The sequence below is a fragment of the Phyllostomus discolor genome, chromosome 5, assembly GCF_004126475.2.
Source record: "Phyllostomus discolor isolate MPI-MPIP mPhyDis1 chromosome 5, mPhyDis1.pri.v3, whole genome shotgun sequence".
Classification (NCBI taxonomy): Eukaryota; Metazoa; Chordata; class Mammalia; order Chiroptera; family Phyllostomidae; genus Phyllostomus; species Phyllostomus discolor.
Window position 1 is genome coordinate 12,941,462 of NC_040907.2, and position 18,054 is coordinate 12,959,515.

The window sequence follows — 18,054 nt, forward strand, 5'->3', positions numbered from 1 at the left end:
TATAAATGAGGACAAGAGAGTTCCGAGAGGGAAGACCCTGCCTCCCTCACGCAGCTGAGTGGGCGGAGCTGGGAACTGTGACCCCAAGCCTGCTGATTCTGGAGCCCACAGTGGGTCAGAGATTTGCGTCTTGAGAAGATGTTGGGGGACATGCCATGGCGATGCCACGGGCACACGGCTCCCCGCAGGCAGGTCCTCAGAGGGAGAAAAAAAACGGCCCCCGCCCCACAGGCTGGCCAAACAGGAAGGGAGGCACAATGAGAGGAAGTGGGGGGCGTGGCAGGGTCCTTGGGGCCGAGGGACATGCCAGCCAATGGCACTCACAGCCCTCAGCCTGGGCCAGCTCGGGGCTCCCCTCTGTTCCAGGAGGCGCTCCTTGCAAAAGCTGGGACCACTGTTCAGGAGGGGGCCCCTGTGGGCTCCGTGTTCAGTGACTTTATGGCTGTTCGCCGACAGCTGAGCACCAGCTCAGGCCATGTCGGACATACTGAGTGGAAGACGGACTCCCTCATTTTCAGGGGCTCACAGCCCAGCAGAGAGGCCGATATAGACGCAGACGAGGGTGGGCAGGGGTTCAGTCAGGGAAGGCTTCCTGGAGGCGAGGGATGCCCGGGCTGGGTCTTGAAAAATAAGTAGGAGCTGGCCAGGCGAGTGCAGAAGGGAAGGGGACGGAGAGGGAAAGGAGCTGCCAGGGGAGATAGGGAGACCCAGACTCTGACCTGCAAGTTCTCCACCCCAGCAGCTGAGGGGGTGGCTGCCCCCAGGAGCCAGGTCACCCTGGCATGTGGGGGTCTAAGGTTGGTGACCTCGGGGAAGGAAGGGCACTAAGTGGCCTCATGGTCATCATCGTGGTCATCGTTGGGTATTTTCTGGCCAGGAAATGACAAGGAACTGTTGTGCCAGAGAAAGGGGAACACAAGAAATTCTCGGGGAAAGAAAACTGGCTTCCAAAACTGAGAAAGGGAACTTGGGGCCCAGTCACATTTTCCGAGGAGGACCGGGAGGCTCCGAAACCGAAGCAGCTGTGGCAGGTGGGATCGGGGAGCGGTGCCACCTCCTAAAATCCCTTTAGGACCTTTTTCTAAAAATGTGAGAAACAAAGACTCTGCCCACACGGCTGCCATTAAGTTGAGACTCGGGCTGGGAGGGCCCGGTGCAGAGAGCGAGTGCCCGGGGTGATGCCGACATGCTTGCAGCACCGTGAGGCCTATGATAGGCCTCTTCCACGGCAGCAGACTCCTCACGCAGTTGACCTTGCAGTTGACCTAGCATACGGAGAGGCCTGACACTTACTCTCAGTCTCCCAGCGGCCCTGCCCCTGGACCTGTTACGTTCTGCCTCCTGCTCTGGGCCTCTCAGTGCCTCATGGTCTCGGCTTCGCTCCTGGGGGAGGCGGTGGAGGGCACAGCGGCGGGGAGCCCCCTGCCGGGTGCTGGCTTCGGGAAGCCTGGCAGCACAGCCTTCAGGTCGGGGGAGCAGGAAACCTCCCTTTATGTGGACTGAGCAATCAGTGGTACGGGTGGGGAATCAGAGGAGGAGCAAGGAGAGAAGACAGACATGAAAAAGGGAGGCAGACAATGCAAGGATCGGAGGGAAGGAGGAAAGGGAAAAAAGAGTGATAATGGAGGCTAATACTTGAGTGCTTTCTGCGTGCCTGGGTGGGGCTGTCCTGTCTGTACAGTGTCCCTAAGGGCAGGTAATGGCACTATTGGGTCCAGAAGAAACACAGGAAGTGGCAGGGGCTGAGAAGGCCAGAGAACGGTGGGAAAGGTCACCTCTCCCCAGCACCCAAAGCCTCAGCCCAACAGCCGTGCTGCCCCCGAGGAGCAAAGGCGAGCTGAGTCTCACTGTTCGATGGCAAGCAAACAATTGGTGTTCTCTGTAAAATTTAATTAGAATTAAGTAAGAATCAAATGAGAAATTCATAGCTCCAGGCGGAAACAGCCAAGAGAATTTGAAAACAGGGTTTTTAACCTTTGCAATGGTCGTCGCTCGCCTCGTACTGCCTGGTTGCCAGGGTCTCCTGGTTTCCAGACAAGGCCCGAGCCTGTCTCCGAGTGTGGAAGGGCTCCACAGGCCGCCCCTGGGCAGGAGGAGTCACCAGGAGGCACTGTGCTGATCAGGGGACCTCCCCAGCAGAGGCCATCCCACTCCCGGCCGTGCTGGACAGGGCGGGGGCCACAGATCCGAGCTGCTAGCGAGGCCCCTGCTCTTGCTCAGCCGCCGTATTCCTGCCCTGCCTCCTTCCGAGGATCCGGCAAGGAGAGTGTACAAAGGTTCCCGCCCCCCCCCCCCCCCCCCCGTTCCTTCTGGAAATAAGGGCAAGTCGATCACCAGGATTAAGGGTGGGCAGCCCACTCCATCTCGGGTATATGACCATCCATCTGCCAAGGAGCAGAGCCGACACCTCAGAAGACGGGGTTGAGATTTATTGTAAATGCTTGGCTCACTGGTGGACTTAAGATCCATTTATTGTTGTGTGAGGTAAAGAATGAGACAGATGGCCTGGCTGGTGTGGCTCAGTGGAGTGAGTGCTGGCCTGTGAACCAAAGGGTCGCGGGTTCAATTCCCAGTCAGAGCACATGCATGGGATGTGGGCCAGGTCCCCAGTAGGGGGAGCATGAGAGGCCACCACACACTGATGTTTCTCTCCCTCTCCTTCTCCATCCCTTCCCCTCTCCCTAAAAATAAATACATAAAATCTTCAAAAAAAAAAAAAGACGGAATGAGTCAGAAAGAAAAGGATGCCCTCCAAAGGCACAGGTGGAGAGGGGGACAGACGGAGAGAGACAGACAGAGCCGGGGAAGCAGAATGAGAGCGAGAGACAGCTGAGCTGAGCAGCCTGAGAGTTCCCAGGCTCTCCGCGGGATGGGAACAAAGCCCTGGTGAGGGATAAATATTCGGTTACAGAAGTGGGTGCGTGGCCTGCCTAGGCTTACGGCAAGAACGGGTTCTGCAGGTGAGGAAGGGCCAGGGCCGCCTGGGGCCCAGGTGACAAGCCGGCGGCAGAGGGGCTGCGAGGGGGGCCCAGCCTGGTTTTCAGACGACGCAGCGGGGGCCCAGGGGGGGCGGGTGGGGAGGCGGCGACTGAACGACTGCCAGGTCCTCAGGCGACCTGGGCGTCATGGAGCCGCAGACAGGGGTCAGCCTGGCCAAGGGCTTGGCGGGGAGCCCACCCCCTGCAGCTCCAGGGCCGAGCCACCCCGTGAGGACCGGCAGGGCAACCAGGCTGCCTGCCCTGGGATCAGCCCTTCAGAGCAGACAGACCGTGACAGTTCGGTCCTGGGCAGCCCTCTGCCTCCGAGAGGGTGTTAGGTTGGGGAGGTTTCTTCTAGAAGTTTCCATATGGTGGGCTTTGGCTAAGGCTGCTGGGGCCAGTCCAGAGCAGAACTGTAAGTTCTCGGGTCCTCCCCCTCCCTTCTCTGAACCCTACCTGTCCCTGGTGGCCCCACGCCCCTCTTGCCTGACTCTTCCACTGCCTGACGACAGCTTCAAGGAGCTGCTTTAAGAATTTGTATCCTAACAGGAATCAAAGTCTAATACTCAGAAGAAGCACCTTCCAGGTAACTGGGTGACCGTCTGAGGTTTGGGTCAACAGTCGGGGCTGCCTGCGGTGGGCCTCAGTGGAGGCTGCAGGGGTAACTGGAGCTCTTTACCCCTTCCAAGCCACTGCAGGGGTGTCTGCGGGCGAGGGGGAGGCCGGGCAGCCAGTCTGAGCAGAGCGCAGGCTCCCAGCAGAGGTGTGATTAGAGTCAGGGCATCGCTGAGATGTCACGCCTGGCGTGTTTTGATGATGACCTTGCTGACAACCAAATCCGTTTTCGGAGCATTACGCCAAAGGCTTTCACCTACACGGTGTCATTTCCACGTTGCCACCGCACCGAGAGGTGGGTTTGTACTATTAGCTACTGGAAAAAAGCTAAGTGAGTTGCTTTCAGGTCTCAGGGCCTGTGAGAGGCAGAGCTGGGGTTCCGTGTTAGCGCTACCTGGCTTTCGATTGTGCACACAGCCCATGGTGACTCATTTGGGTAAACCGCAATGAACTTGTGCCTAAAATATGAGATAAAGGAGAAGAAAGACTCTTCCAGGGGAGGTGCAGGTGGAACTCGGCTCCAGCTAAATCCACTGGTTTGTTGGCACAGTCAGTGATGAAGGTGGCATGTTTGGCTCAAAGACAGGAGCTTTCATTTGCTAGAATTGGTATCAATAACTCTGGAGTTCCCAGAACCAATGGGCTTCAAAACAAAATCTTGAAAAATCAAGTAGCTTATTTTTATAGCTGCCCACCAAGAGAGGGAGGTTTGGGAAGCCTGGGTTCATCAAAAAAAAGTCTAAAATTGAAGGAGCACTTGTGTTTCTAGAAACCATCTGACAGGAAATTACTCAAAAGGCTAAAAGACGGCCAATCACAGCGTTCCAGTTACTGGGCCTATTGTCCACAGGCAGCGGATTGACTACCTGTAGCTGTATGTATTGGTGCCTTGAGGCGTTACGGTTTTTAATGGCGGCACGTTTTGGAGGTTTTTAACGACACAGAAAAACGCTTCTGAAGTGTGAGAACTGCAGGGAGCAGCACTGTGGCCTGGGAGTCAGCTCACCTATGTTTAAAAATAGACACATGCAAATGTGCAAAACTAGAAGTGGTTACCTGTGTGCGGGCCGTGGGATCGCTGTTTCTCTTTAAAGCTTTTTGTTAAAAATAGTGGGTTCTTTTCTTTTGCACAAATGAGCATGTGAAGAATGTACGTGGGTGGGGGGCGGAACCCCAGTGACTAGAAACGTAAAATCAACAGAAGACTCTGCCCCGTCAGCAGAGGCGGTGGGTCCTGGACTCGGGAGCAGGAGCGCTGGGCCGCTGCGCATGTGCTCTGGAGAGGCTGGGGAGGCTTGGGGCGAGCCAGCCCCGGCACCCAGAGAAACTCCCCAGATCCTTGGAGCAACCTCTTTTGGCTTTTCCTGCATAAGAAGTGGGCAAGGTGTACCCAGTCTGGCGTAGGGGCCCCGACACAGCACTCCAACCTGCATGCCAGCTGTGTCTACAGGAATCTTCCCGACCCCTCTGAGACTCGGCATTACCGTCTGCCACATGGCCACGGCGGTCCTTACCTCGTCGGTGATAAAGACAACCATCCCAGCAGGCCCCGTACTATGCATCCCACCCGCTTTCTCTATCTCCCACTTTACAAATGAGGGGATTAGAGCCCTGGCCGGAGTGGCTCAGTTGCTGGGGTGTCATCTTGTAAACGGAAAGGTCGCCAGTTGGATTCCCAGGTGGGGCGCATGCCTGGGTGGTGGTGTTGGGGTGCCTTCAAGAGGCATGGCTGTTTCTCTCCCTCCCTTCCCCCGCTCTCTAAAATCAATAAGCATGTCCTCGGGTGAGGATAAAAAACAAATAAGAAAGAAGTCTTTTAAAATGAAGGAACTGTGCTTTAATGGGATTAAGCGGCTCACCCGAGATCGGAGTGCAGTCAGAAATCAAAACCAGGGCCCCGCGGCTTCAGGGACGGAGCCACCCTCACGCCATGGGGCAGCCTTGGGGGCACGAATGTCAGTGTGACCTGGGAAACGCTGTACCCATGTGGGCTGCTGGCATGACGGCAACCAATGGCACGTGATTTTGTTGTGAATTCCAAATGCTTTTGTGTGGGTATATTTAGAACCCGCTGTGGAAGATGAGACTGAAAAGATTGCTGATTAGCCTCTGTTTTGATGGGTGAGGGGAGGAGCCTGCCACAGAATCTCACTTCCTGCTGGATGGAGCCTTTCATGAAGTGCCCGCAGGGAGGGGGCGCCGGACAGGCCGGGTCCGGTTTCTCACTCCGGATTTCGGGCTCTGGACCTACGGTGACTCGTCTTCCCTTTCAGAGTCTCATTCCCTCACCTGTAATGGGCACAGTCACCCCGGCAGCTCACGGGGCGGCCCTGAAGGTTAACGCAGGTAAGGGTGCCACATCCCACTTGGCATTGTGAGTTTGGACCTCCCTGGACCTATGGAGCCCGGAGGGAGGACTTAATCAATGCCATTTCCCTCTATGAGCATTTTCACTCCAGCTTCAAAGAGGTGTGCCTGCGCAGGGCTGGGTCTGGCAGCCTGGGCTCCCACACTCCCTAAGCTTGCCCTCCAGGTGGGCGGTGGTGCGGTGTCCGTTCACTGGGAGGCCCCGAGACCCCCCGCCCCCTGCCTGACCCCCTTGGTCACCCGGGCGGAAGTCCTCCTGGGCTGAGCCACCCGGCTCCTCTCCCTACACTGGTTTCTCAGGAGCCAAATCACAGAGAGCCCTTGACCTTTCCAAGTCACTGCCTGCTGCCTGCCTGGGTAAAAACTCCATCGGGATGGAGGTCCGGGTCAGGGCTGTCCCGCTCTGCCCCACCAGGAGAGGAGAGAGGAGAGCAGCCTCACTCATTGCTGTGCCACAAGGTGGGGGGGGGGGGGGGGAGGGAGGTGGTGGGCTTCTTGGATTCCCACAGGGCCAGACCCCGGGAAGGGAGGAATCAGGCTGGGAAAGGGGGCAGCGAATGGTGGCCCGCACCCCTCCAGAAACTCAGGTCTCTGTGTGGGAAGAGGAAGAACAGGGCAATGCCCACCAGAGAGGGCGACCAACTGTGCGGCAGGCACAGGGACGCGGGGCTTTCATGCCAAGACAGTTTGAGATTCTGCCAGAAATGGGCCGTGCGACCCAGGGCAAGTCCCTCTGGCTCAGGAACTGCCTGCCTCTCCTGTGAAGTTCAACTCTGGAGGGGTAGGGAGGGTGTGAGCTTCAACCCTGCCACCCGGGGGCTGCAGCCCACCCCCTGACTAGGTGGAGGGGCGGGTTTGGGGCAGAGCAGGGGGAGGGGAAGCCGGTGGGGGAGCTCAGTGCCCCAGGGGCACTTCCGTCTCAGAAAGGCTTCTTCCCCGTGAGCCCAGGGCTGCCCACGGCTTCTGGCTTCACAGCCCACTCCGGGGGTTGGAATGATGGGGGCGGAGGTGGGGGAGGCAGCACCAGCGTGCATGCCCCGCCCCCCTTAGCCCGCCTCGTCCATGGGGCTCTCACAGAGGGTGGGAGCTCCTACCTGCAAGCCGTTGGGGTACCCGTCGCCCTCGGAGAGCGAGTCCACCAGGTCCTCTTCATCCAGCGTGGCCCGCTTGTAGGTCGACATCTGCAAGGCCAAGTGCAGCACAGACTCCTTCAGTGCTTCCATGGCTCTCACTCCCGAATCGGGAAAAGGGGGAAGCGTCCCGGGTGCCGCTACCGCCACCACCATCACCATCACAACCACGCGGCCACAGCCTGCGCGCCCCGCCCCGGACACCGATACCTGCCCAGCGACCAACCCAAGGCGGGGGAGGGGGATCCGCCTCCCCGCTCTCAGCGCTTAGGCAACGCAGCCCTCACCCCCAGTGCCGACAGCGACAGCGCTGCGGCCCCCGGGTACAGTAGCTACACGGTCGGCATGCGCCCCTTGACGCCGCGGTCCCCACCGTCGCTGCTGCCGCTTGTGCCTAGCTGGTCTGGGAGAGCCGGCCGGGGAGCATTGCGCCACCTTCGCAGGCGGGGCCTGATCCGCGCACGGCTCCGGTTTCCTCCCAGGCCTGACCAGAAGACCCCCCCAAGGCCGGAGCGTTCTCGTCCCTGTCCCGGGGAAAGTGCCTTTCCCACAGGTCAGGGCACAGCCAGCCCCTAGCAGGCAGGAAGGGGTCCGCAGCAACCCCTCTCTCTAAAAAACCTTAAGTCCTGCCTCAGTAATCCCCAGTGGCAGATACCAAGAGTCTAGTGTTAGGAAAGTGCCCCTGGGTTGGCCCACAACGGTTGTGAGGGTCCTCTTACCACTGGCCCTTAGGTGCAGCGCGCGGGGGTGGGGGGGTGGGGGGGTCTCCCCCACCTGAGCCGCAAAGATGAGGGGGAAGGAGGCAGAATAAAAAAGACAGGTATCTCCCCTCTCATTTCTCCCTCCCTCTAGCTCAGGGCTCTTTAAGCTGGAGTTCATGAACAATTTCAAAGACTTCCGGAGAACTCCCCTGATGCAGAATGAAAAACGGTGTGTGTCCGTGTGGGTGGCCAGAGGGGGATCCGATGCTTGCCTCCAAGCTCGAAGGTGCAACTGTCCCCCCAAAACAGTAAGAATCCTGGCTTCAGCCTCAGGCCTCGTCAGCGGCCAGGACGGCCACCCTTCCCTCTCAGGAGTCCAGAGCCCCGAGCAGGTGCTCCCCCCGCCCCCCGTCCCGTGACGTAGGCTGGACAGGTGGGCTCTCTCAGATGTGGGGTGCTCAGGCAGACTCGGGACACCCGCATTCTCCCCTGCACCCAGGACCCTAACTCAACAGTTTCCCAAAGGACCCTCCACGTCCAGTGAGACCTGGAACCCCTCCATTTATACGTTTTTTCAGCTTTCTCAGAGTCCTTCCGTTCACTTCTGCATTTGGTTCTCACAACCCACACGCATGGGGGGAAGCCACGGGCTCCGGGAGGCGAGGTGACTTTCCAGGGTCGCAGCCACAGGGACAGACAGCTCCTGGCTCCTGCCCCTGCCCTCTTCAAGTCCCCTTGGGCAGCCAGAGCGCATCTTCAAAAAGGACATTCGAATCCTGCCACTGCCTTGGTCACAACTCTACAGGGACAGTCCCTCTCCAGTCCCCCATGGCCCCTGCCCACCCGGGGCCTCACCTTGAGCTGCACCCCACCTCACTCTTCAGGACCCTGGCTGTGTGGCCCTCACTTGGTTTTTACGTTTCTCTCCCTCCCCACCCCAGAACTGTGAGTTTAGTGAGGGCTGGGACCCGTCTGGCCCAAAGGGTTCCCAACACCTGGCATGCTGAAGGTGTTCAATAGGCAGTTAGCGTGAAAGGTGGAGCCAGTGGAAGGGAAGTGCCAAGTGCTCTGGGCCGGCACCTTTGAATCCTGGTGGCTCTAATGTGGCCAAGTGCAAGGACACAGGAAACTCACGTAAGGGGCACAGGTGCCTCGGGAGGCAGAGGACTGCCTGCGGCACGAAGTTTAATTCCGGAGGCTTCTGCCTCTCTCCCACTGGGTGAAGGCATTCCCATTCCCACCTGAGACAGAAGGGCTCCCAGGCCTCTTTGCTTGGTGCTGGGTTGCAGCTGAGCCTTTTCTGAAACTCGAACACTTGGGTACACTAAGTAACAGGCGTCAACCACCCCAGGAGCAGACCCTTGAAAAAGAAGTTCGGTCCACCAAGCATCTCCCCATCCCGGCACAGCGGGTACTACCGCCTGGACACCTAGGGCTGGGAGGGGCCTGTCAGTTCTCTCACGCCCACCGTCTCAGGAAAGCCTCTCCCCTTTCCCTCTGCAACCGAGGCTCAGGGAAGTAACTTGCCAGGACGCCATGAAGCAATGGCTCCTCCCCCTTTGCCTCATTCCAGAGGTCACTCCTTCTGCGGAGCTCCCCTGACCCCAGGCTGCAGCAGGCAGCAGCGTGTGGTCCCCTGCTCTGTGCTCCCCTGCATGGCCCCCTACCCCGTGCTCCTTTCACGGAAGCACACAGCACTGCAGACCGGATGGGAGGACCTGGAAGGCAGGGATCGAATCTCATCAGGCTAGAAGCCCGAACCCAGGGCCAAGGCCAGGCAGCCCCTGCCCTCGGTCCCACTGCGGCCCATTGGTGGACTGGACAGACGGACCCACAAGGAGGAGAGCTCACATACCTGTCAGCAGGTGAGGAGGGAAGCTCGCAAACCTCCCAAGCAGAAATCCGCAGGGAGCTGTTTATTTCTCAACACACAATAGATGAGGGCCCTTCCTGAAACACTGGCCTGGGGCCCTGAGGTGAAACTGAACCCACCTCAGGTGTGGGAATGGCTCAGCTGGCTCTGGCAGGTGGGAGAGCTGCAGGCCCCAGGAGCTGAGTGACAGTCCGACAACAATGGCAGCCCTATCATGGTACCCGCCCAGAGCCGGGGGCGGGGCCTCCCATTCACAGTCTCGGATGCCCACACCCCTGCAGAGCCTCGGCCTCAGCAGGTATCACTTCCAGTTTACAAGAGCAGTGGAGGGGCGTGGAGGGGGAGACCCAACAGCTACTCCGTGCTGCTTGTCCACATCTCTCCCGACCCCAAGGCACCTTGTGAAGGGGAATCAGCACCTCCGCTTCACGGATGAGAAGCCCGAGGATTAGGGAGGAGGCAGGACTTGTCCCCTTCTCCAGCCCCCACGCAAGTCACCTGGCCAGACAGCATATTGATCTCATGGTGTGCCGTCAGAGAGCCCGAGCCACACAGCTAGTCAGTGGCGGAGCTGGGCCTAGAACCTGGGTCCTGAACTCCTTGACTCCTGGCCCCATGCTCACTGAAGATGGGGGAGCAGCTTCAGCGGCTGGGGACCTCGTGGAGTCTGGGGGCACTGAGCTGGCAGGGCGGCCTGCACCTGCTCTCCCCAATTGCCTCATTTGTGGCTGTGGCACTGAGAAAAGGGGAACAGCCTCTGCGGTGTGGTGTGGAGCGCCTGAGCCTGGATCTGCTCGTTCTGCCCCGCCCCGCCCCACCAAGCCCCACCCCACCAAGCTGAGGAGGCCTGGTGTTCCCCAGACCGAGAATAGAGGAACCGCAGCTCGCTCCCCAGCTGCGCAGAGGAGGTGATGCAAGTCAGGTGAGGGCGTGAGGGTGCCAGCTCTGGAGACCCCGCCCTGTGGCAGCCAAAGGCCTGGAGTGAACAGAAGTGAGAAATACACATGCTCACGCAGCTCTGACAACAAAGGCCTGATGGCCCCCCGGGGTCGGTTTGCCCCAGGCAGGGGATCTTCAAAGAATTCTGGGGCATGTAAGAGGCAGGAAAGGGCAGCTCCAGAGTGAAACTCGCAGGCCTGGGACTCCTCAGCCACGCCCTCTAATCTGTTTTCAGGGTGGATTTCTAAGCCTCAGCTGCTTAGGGATACAGCCCTTTGTGGCCAAGGGCCCTGTCAGTTCTTGCCTCTCTAGTGACAGTAATTAGCAGAGATTTGTTAAATCCTTGTATGTCCTCAAATACACACTCATGTTATATGTTAGTTTAATGCGTGCATTTAACAGATATAATAATATGGTAGGTAAAAGCTCTAGATCCGAGCCATAGTTCAGATCCCCATTCTGCCACTTCCGGCAGTGTGACCTTGGGCAAATGACTCTGCCTCTCTGTGCCTTGGTTGTCTCATCTGTAAAAGAGGGATGATAATAACAGTACCTCCTTCACAGGACTGTTGTGATACTTAAACGAGTTAATGTAGGTAAAGTGCTGAGGACAGGGCTGTACACACAGCAAGTGACCACTAAGTGTTAGCAGTTATTATTTGTGTAATTGTTTCTTATAAAACACGGGCTCAAAAACTTTCCATTGATCCCCACCTCCTCAAAAACAAAATCCAAATTCCTTCGCTTGGCATTCAAGGACTTCCCCACCTGGCCTAAACCTACCTCTCTAGGCTCACCCTACTCCTAACCCTCAGGTGTGTGGCCGTCACCCGGACCCCAGACCTGGCTCTGTAGGTGCTGAGCATCCAACGGGAGTTCAGGAAGTCCTCCAGGCTTGTCTGGCCCTGTGCTGACGGCTGAGGGGTAGTCCTGCGTAAGACTCGGTCATCACCTCAAGGGACCTGTACCCGACACCTCCTCTCCCAAGACTGTGAGCCTTCTGCCCCACCTCTGGCCTACCTCCTCCTCCAGGAGGCCCTCCTCTCCCCAGTCTGAAGGAACTGTGCCCTGCCTGCTGGTGGGACCATGGCATAGCACCTGCATTACACTCAGGCCTTCGTCCAAGCATCTTTACCCCTGGGACGGAGAGGACCTGGGGGGTGGGCCACTGTCACCTTATCATCCTCCCTCCCTAGTGCCCAGCGCAGACCCTGGCGGTACACAGGTAACTAGCTACTTCGTATCCCATGTTTTCACTGGGGTATGGGCATCTGCAACTTCCTAAAGAAACAGAATTTAGTTGCTTCATGATAATCGAGTAAGATTCAAGTGGTCAATAGGACCACTGTGGCCAAGGGGCAAGATAGTAAAAATATAGCCATCACTCCTAAAGATGACACCATGTGACATCTATTACTATTATGACATTATCCATTGCATTGCTCAGTGTGAAATTTCCATGTGATTAATTTATTTTTAAATTCACCACAAAGTTCTTGAAAAAGGGAACTTCTTTGCTTTCTGAGAATAGGAACCACAAGAATCAGCCTGTATCCCTTTTTTCCTGGGCTGCCAGGAAGCTCATAGCCAAATCAGAAAGTCACCTGTGAGCATTTTCCTGGTCTTTATGTTCAGCTTTTTCCTTGTCCACATTTTCCAGTGTATTTTCTCTGATCCTGTTTTCCATCTCTACTGCATATTCATTTATTGAATGTGTTCTCATCATCACCCATCATGAATAAAGTGAATTAGAAACAGCCTATATCAGGAACACTCCTTTCCTGATTGACTCTCCTGGGAACGCAGCTTCAAGGTATTTATTCAACACCCAGAGACAGAGGCAGCAAAGGCAGACCCAGGCACAAGCCCAGGTTCCCTGGCTCGCGGGACCATGCCATTTCCCCTTTCAGGCCTCGGTTTCCTCGTCTCTGGGAAAGGCTGTTGTGAAGATTAAAGGAGCTGAAACACCAACACCCTTGCAGTCAATGTCTCATCTCCGCGTGAACCGGCACCTGACGGACACGCCGCAGCACCCACCCCACCCCTGCTTTACTTTCCCTCGCTGCTTTTCCATTCGCTTCTGCCCTTGTCACAGTTGCTGATCTTGGCCTTGGTTCAGCCGACTTCCGGCATTAGCCCGGCCCGGCCGCGGCACTCAGGGCGAAAACAACAGCCTTCCCGGGGAACCGAGGTGAACCAACGTCAAGAGTGACAAGTCCAACATGCTTCCCAGTAGCACGCGTGCCCTCATGTATGACGGGATGTAAACGGTGCTTCGCTCTCTGGCCTCCGTCCCAAAAACACATCACCCCGGTCTCACCACGAGAAAAACATCGGACAAATCCCACCTGGGAACCAGTCTCCAAAATACCTGCCTAGGCCTCCTCAAAACTGGCAAGGCCATCAGACACAGAGCCAGCCTGGGACACAGGGCCAGCCTGGGACACGGCCACGCCAAGGGCAGCCTGAGGAGACACGATGACTAAATATAATGGGGTGCCCTGCATGGGACCCTAGACACAAAGAGGGCATTAGGTAAAAACTGAAGAGATCTGAATAAACTATTAACTTCAACTCATCATGATGTATCAGTATCAGCTCATTCATTGTGAGAAATGTACCATAATACAGGGTGGGGTAAAATTAAGTTTACAGTTGTGCGTATATGAAACACAGAGTTTACTCTTGTATCATTATTTATTGTTCCATCATTTTCCACACAAACAACTCTAAACCTGCTTTTGCTCCGCTCTGTATGAGATGTTAGTAACAGGGCCAATGGGGTGTGGGCTGTAAGGGAACTCTCCATACTATCTTTCCAATATAATAATGCTATAAACCTAAAACTGTTTCTCACATAAAATATTCTTTAAAAATCCAAACAACTAGCCTTGGCTGGTGTAGCTCAGTCGACTGAGTGCAGGCCTGTGGACCAGGGGGTCACCAGTTCATTTCCCAGCTGGGGCACATGCATGGGTTGTGAGCCAGGTCCCCAGTGGGGGGCGCTCGAGAGCCAACCACACATTGATTTTTCTCTCTCGCTCTTTCTCCCTCCCTTCCCCTCTCTCTAAAAAATAAATAAATAAAATCTTTAAAAAAACATCCAAACAACTGGCTGCCCCCTAAAACAGAAAACATTCGTCAACCCCAACACTGCTCATTTCTCAAGGCTCTTACGCACGCCCTTATCTTATTTGTGTCTAATGATCATCACCCTGTGGACTAAGCCCCGGGGTCCCCATTTTACAGGTGCAGAGGACGGAGGTCGGAGAATAGTGGCAGCGTGCCAGGTGGCAGCAGAGGGGGGCTCAGCCCCAGACCCTCCTGACCCCCCAGGGCCCTTCCTGTTTCCGTGTGCCACCTTGGAGCTGGCTCTCCAGACTGACCTCCTCCGGAGACAGCAGACTGGCCCATTCGACATGTGGGGACTTGGGAGGGATGTGACTGGGGGTCAGGGAGGGAGACCACTGTGTGCCACCCGGGGGGTCAGCTGGAGCTAGAGGCCTGAGCGTGAAGCCGGGGAAGGTGGGCAGGAGTTACGGGGAAGGGAGGCCTAAAGGCGAGACTCGGGGAGATGCTGAATGGCCGAGGGCACAGAGCACGTGTGGGAGGTCGAGGCAGCCGCCCTGTCAGCCAAGCAGCTAATCACTCTGGTCTGGGCCAGAACCCCAGGCGGGGCTCCCCGTCATGTGCGGGCAGTGGGAGGCTTGCCCACACCCGCAGCCGCTGGAAAACACTCACCCACTTGGCCAGGTGTTGACTCACCTGCCTGGGGGGCCCTGGAAGGCACTGAAAGCCTCACCTAGTGTTGCCAACCAACAGCCTCAGGGCCTGCTGAGGCCTTCCCACACCCAAGTCCCAAACCTGGCCAGCAACTCCTTACTCCCTGACACGGGCCACTCACCCTACCGACAACCTTCCAGCCCCATGCACGGTTCCTACCATGCCTCTCTCCACCCCACCCCCTGGCAGCCTCCACCTGACATCTCCGCCTCTCTGTCCAGGCCCACCTGGCTCTGCCACCTCCCCCTGGAAGCCTTCCCTGATTAGCCCCCTGACCACCCCCCCATCCCCATCTCCAGTTATCACTGCCTCGGTCCCTCCTCCCCGGGCTGGCTCCAAGCAGAACCTTCTAAACTAATTGATGCGATCCAGCCACTCTCCTTCACACGCTGGCTCCCTGCAACTGGCAGAAGAAAGCATGAGCCCTGGCTTGGCTCCCAACCCCCTCCGTCCGCACCCCAGGACCTGGCCCCTGGCTCCTCTCCAGCCCCTCTCTCACTACTTCCCCCTCACGTGTTCGAACCTCCTCACTGAGATGGGAGTGTGCTTCCTGCTTCCAGGCCTCTGCACATCTACCGCCCTCTGCCTGCGAGGCCTCTCTGCTAGTCCTCCCCCTGGCTAACTCTTCAGCTCAGACACATCTTCCTCCAGGCAGCCTTCTCAGACTTCACCGTGACCGTCCTCCTTGCTCCCCAGCAGCACCCTGCATGGCCTTCTAGCATCTCATCCCAACAGACCGCAGCCAAGGGCGGCTGTGTGACCTGGACACAGTCATCCCACTTCTTTTCTGGGCTTTGGTTTTCCCGACTATCAAATGACGATGTCCATGCTGGCCACCCAAGGGCCATGTTAAATAGAACAAGACACACGAAGTCCTCAGCCCAGCGCCCCCGCAAGACGCAGCACTGAGTAACTGTTCGCATCTTGGTGGTGGATTCAGAAACGGCTGGCTCTCCGAGTCCTACTGAGAATGGTGGAAGACGGCAGGGAGGGAAAAACTAGAAGGACCTACGGCATGCCAGGTGCAGGGCCTGGCTCCTGTTGGCACACATCCTTGCCTTGGCTCTCCCCTGTTGCATACTGGGAAACAACTGTAATTCGGGGAGGGTAGGTAACTCGCCCAAAGTCAGACATCCGGTAAATGACAAAGCCTGGACGGGAACCCGGGTGCCTCTATCCCCAAAGCTGGTGGCTGTGCCATTACAACAAATACAATGGCAGCCTCGACACGCTCCCTCCCGACTTCAGGCAGCACCTCCCGGCCAGGTGAAAGGGGCCGAGTTGTCCCTGAGTGATCCCTGAGCACCAGGTGCGAGACAGACCAGAAACCCGCAGCCGGCCCCGAGCCTCGCGGGACAACCAGGCTGGTAAGTTCCGAGCTGAAGAGACCAAGCGTGCCAAGCAATTTGCTGATCTAATCACACAAAGCTCAGGACAAAGTTAATCTGTCTCACTTAATGATATTTACGATGACGATGATGACAGAGCTGCCCAGTAATTAGACTCAACTGGGAGGCAGCGCGCAGAAATGGTTGTAATTAGTATTTGTGTTGCACAGGGGCAGGTGAAGGCTGACAAGAGGGAGCAGGCAGAGGGAGGGGAGGTAGGGGACTTCTTGGATCCAGAAACAGAGGGTGGCCCAGGCCCCACAGTTTGGGCCAGGCCCCGTGCCAACCAACTCATGTGACGATTCTGCTTCACTTTCGTAACTCCGCAATGTGGGCCCCATTATCCCTTTAAGGGAGGAAGCAGGCTCAAAGAGAGGTCCCTTCACTTGTCCACGGTCACACAGCCAGTGAGGGACAGAGCCAAGGTTCACACAGGCTTGCCCGTCTCCCCCTCCAGCCCAGGCGACGTTCTGGACGGGAGCGGGTCATCAGGGCTTGGGCTGGAAGGCAGGAGATCTGGGTTCTGGTCCCGGTTCTGACCCTGCCTCACCCTAGGCCTCGGCCAACCCTCTAGAACACAAGGGGAGGCCGTGGCGACCAGACTGGGAGCCGCTAAGAGGGTGGACTTGGGAGCCAGGCTCCCTGAGTTCTAACCTTTGGGCAGACACCTCCACCATCTGAGCCTCAGTGTCCTCATCCGTAAAATGAAAAAGGGCACGTGGCACCCTCGTGGGGCTATGGGGGTTAAATAAGTTTAAAAAAAAAAACCAGAATGATGCCTGAATATTATGATCATTTATGGGGAAAATATGGGCTTTAGAGTCCATTTTTCCATCTGTAAAATGGGAAGGCAGTTGCTAGATTAGACAGTGGTGTGTAAACACATACATTTTTAATCCCACAGAGCCCTTTGTTTTACAAAACATAACATGGCAACCCAAATACAAAAGAGGCAGAAGTGAGGCTGCCACATACGTATTCAAGGATCCACTATCCTAACCCCGAACCTGGCTTCCTCAGGGGTTCCAGGGAACAGAGTTTGAAAACTGCTCCTCCGCATTCCTCTCAGAACTAATGAATGGCTCCAAGGCTCTGCGATCGAAGGAAGGAGCAGTGGATGCAGGAAGTGGGTGCAGAAGCTGGCTGGACTGTGCTCCCCCCCTCAGGGGGCGGGGCATGGAGGCAAGGGGTGGGCGGGGTCATGCCCCTGGTGGAGTTCACCGGGCCTTCTGGCAGCCACCATTCAAGCTACAGAACCAATCTCCCCAAGGGGCAGGCAGCAAGCAGAAGGAAGAACAATGGACCCATATTCCATCCATGGGCAGCTCCTGCCACCTCTCCGTCACCTCTCCCGGCCTCACTGTCCTCAGCTGTAAGATGGAGATGATAACACCATTCTCATCGGGTGACATCAGGACAAAACTGAGTCACGTGCACGCACAGGCTCTGCAACTGTGGGAGACTGGCCCACATTCACATGTTCCCTTATTTCCAGTAGATTAAGTTTCCTTCCTAAGAGTGCAGAGTTTAGAGCCAGACTTTGGAGGGTCAAGCCTCCGTGCCACGGGGTACTGAGTGCCCAGGGTGCGGCTCTCATCGCTGTTTCCTCCTGTGTAAAGGGGCGCCATTAAGGGGTTAGCGGGGAGCCTGGCACACAGGAAGTACTCAGTAAGTGCTGCTTTTGGATTTTCGGGAACAATAACTAAAGGCAGACTTGCTCCCTAGGGCCCTCGTCCAGGGCAGCCATAGCTCAAGAGGGGAGAGAGCTCCCCCTGACCCTCTAAAGCACCCGGGTTCAAACGCAGGAGATGGGATTTTTTTGATTCTGCGCTGAAGCGTGGCTCAAGCTTCCCTGGGCTAGATGGGGGATACGTTTGTCCTCCGTCTGTCCTCCGTCCTTAAAAGACCAATTCCATCCAATAGCTGTTTCCTGGAGGTTCCGTGAGTCCTGTTTACTTCACCATAGCCCTGCATGGTAGGTAGCCCTGGCCCCAGTTGCCAGATGAGGAAGCTGAGCTCCAGAGAGGTGATGTGACGACCCTGAGGCCAGGGTGCCCCTTCACAATGCAACACGTCTGAAGTCAGGCCTGGAGGGCTCTGCTGGTGTGGAAGGCCTTGGGGTACCACCAGCCCACATTACTTGGGGTTCTGGTGGGAGGTGGCATTCTCAGAGCGAAGAGGCCCAACTGGCATTAGGTCTTACTGAGGAAACAATCTTTTTTTTTTTTAAATATAATCTATGCTGGTAATTTTTCTTTTCTTTTTTTTTTTAGATTTTAT

The 18,054-nt window shown here is 56.7% G+C and overlaps 1 protein-coding gene across 5 annotated transcripts in view; it reads right to left on the reverse strand.

Annotated features, from left to right (window-relative positions):
• The window catches only part of ECE1 (endothelin converting enzyme 1), a 97,041-nt gene that overhangs the window by 42,716 nt on the left and 36,271 nt on the right, over positions 1–18,054 (reverse strand). The window contains exons 1-2 of one of the 5 annotated variants that reach the window (XM_028512084.2): positions 9,679–9,897; positions 7,055–7,141 (exon numbers count right to left, since the gene is read on the reverse strand). In XM_028512084.2, the coding sequence (XP_028367885.1) occupies positions 7,055–7,141 (87 nt within the window). In that variant the 5' untranslated portion in view covers positions 9,679–9,897. Of the gene's footprint in view, positions 1–7,054; positions 7,199–7,377; positions 7,484–9,646; positions 9,898–18,054 lie in introns of those variants that run through there. The other 4 variants (XM_036025469.1, XM_028512085.2, XM_028512082.2 and 1 more) reach the window with 4 other exon arrangements.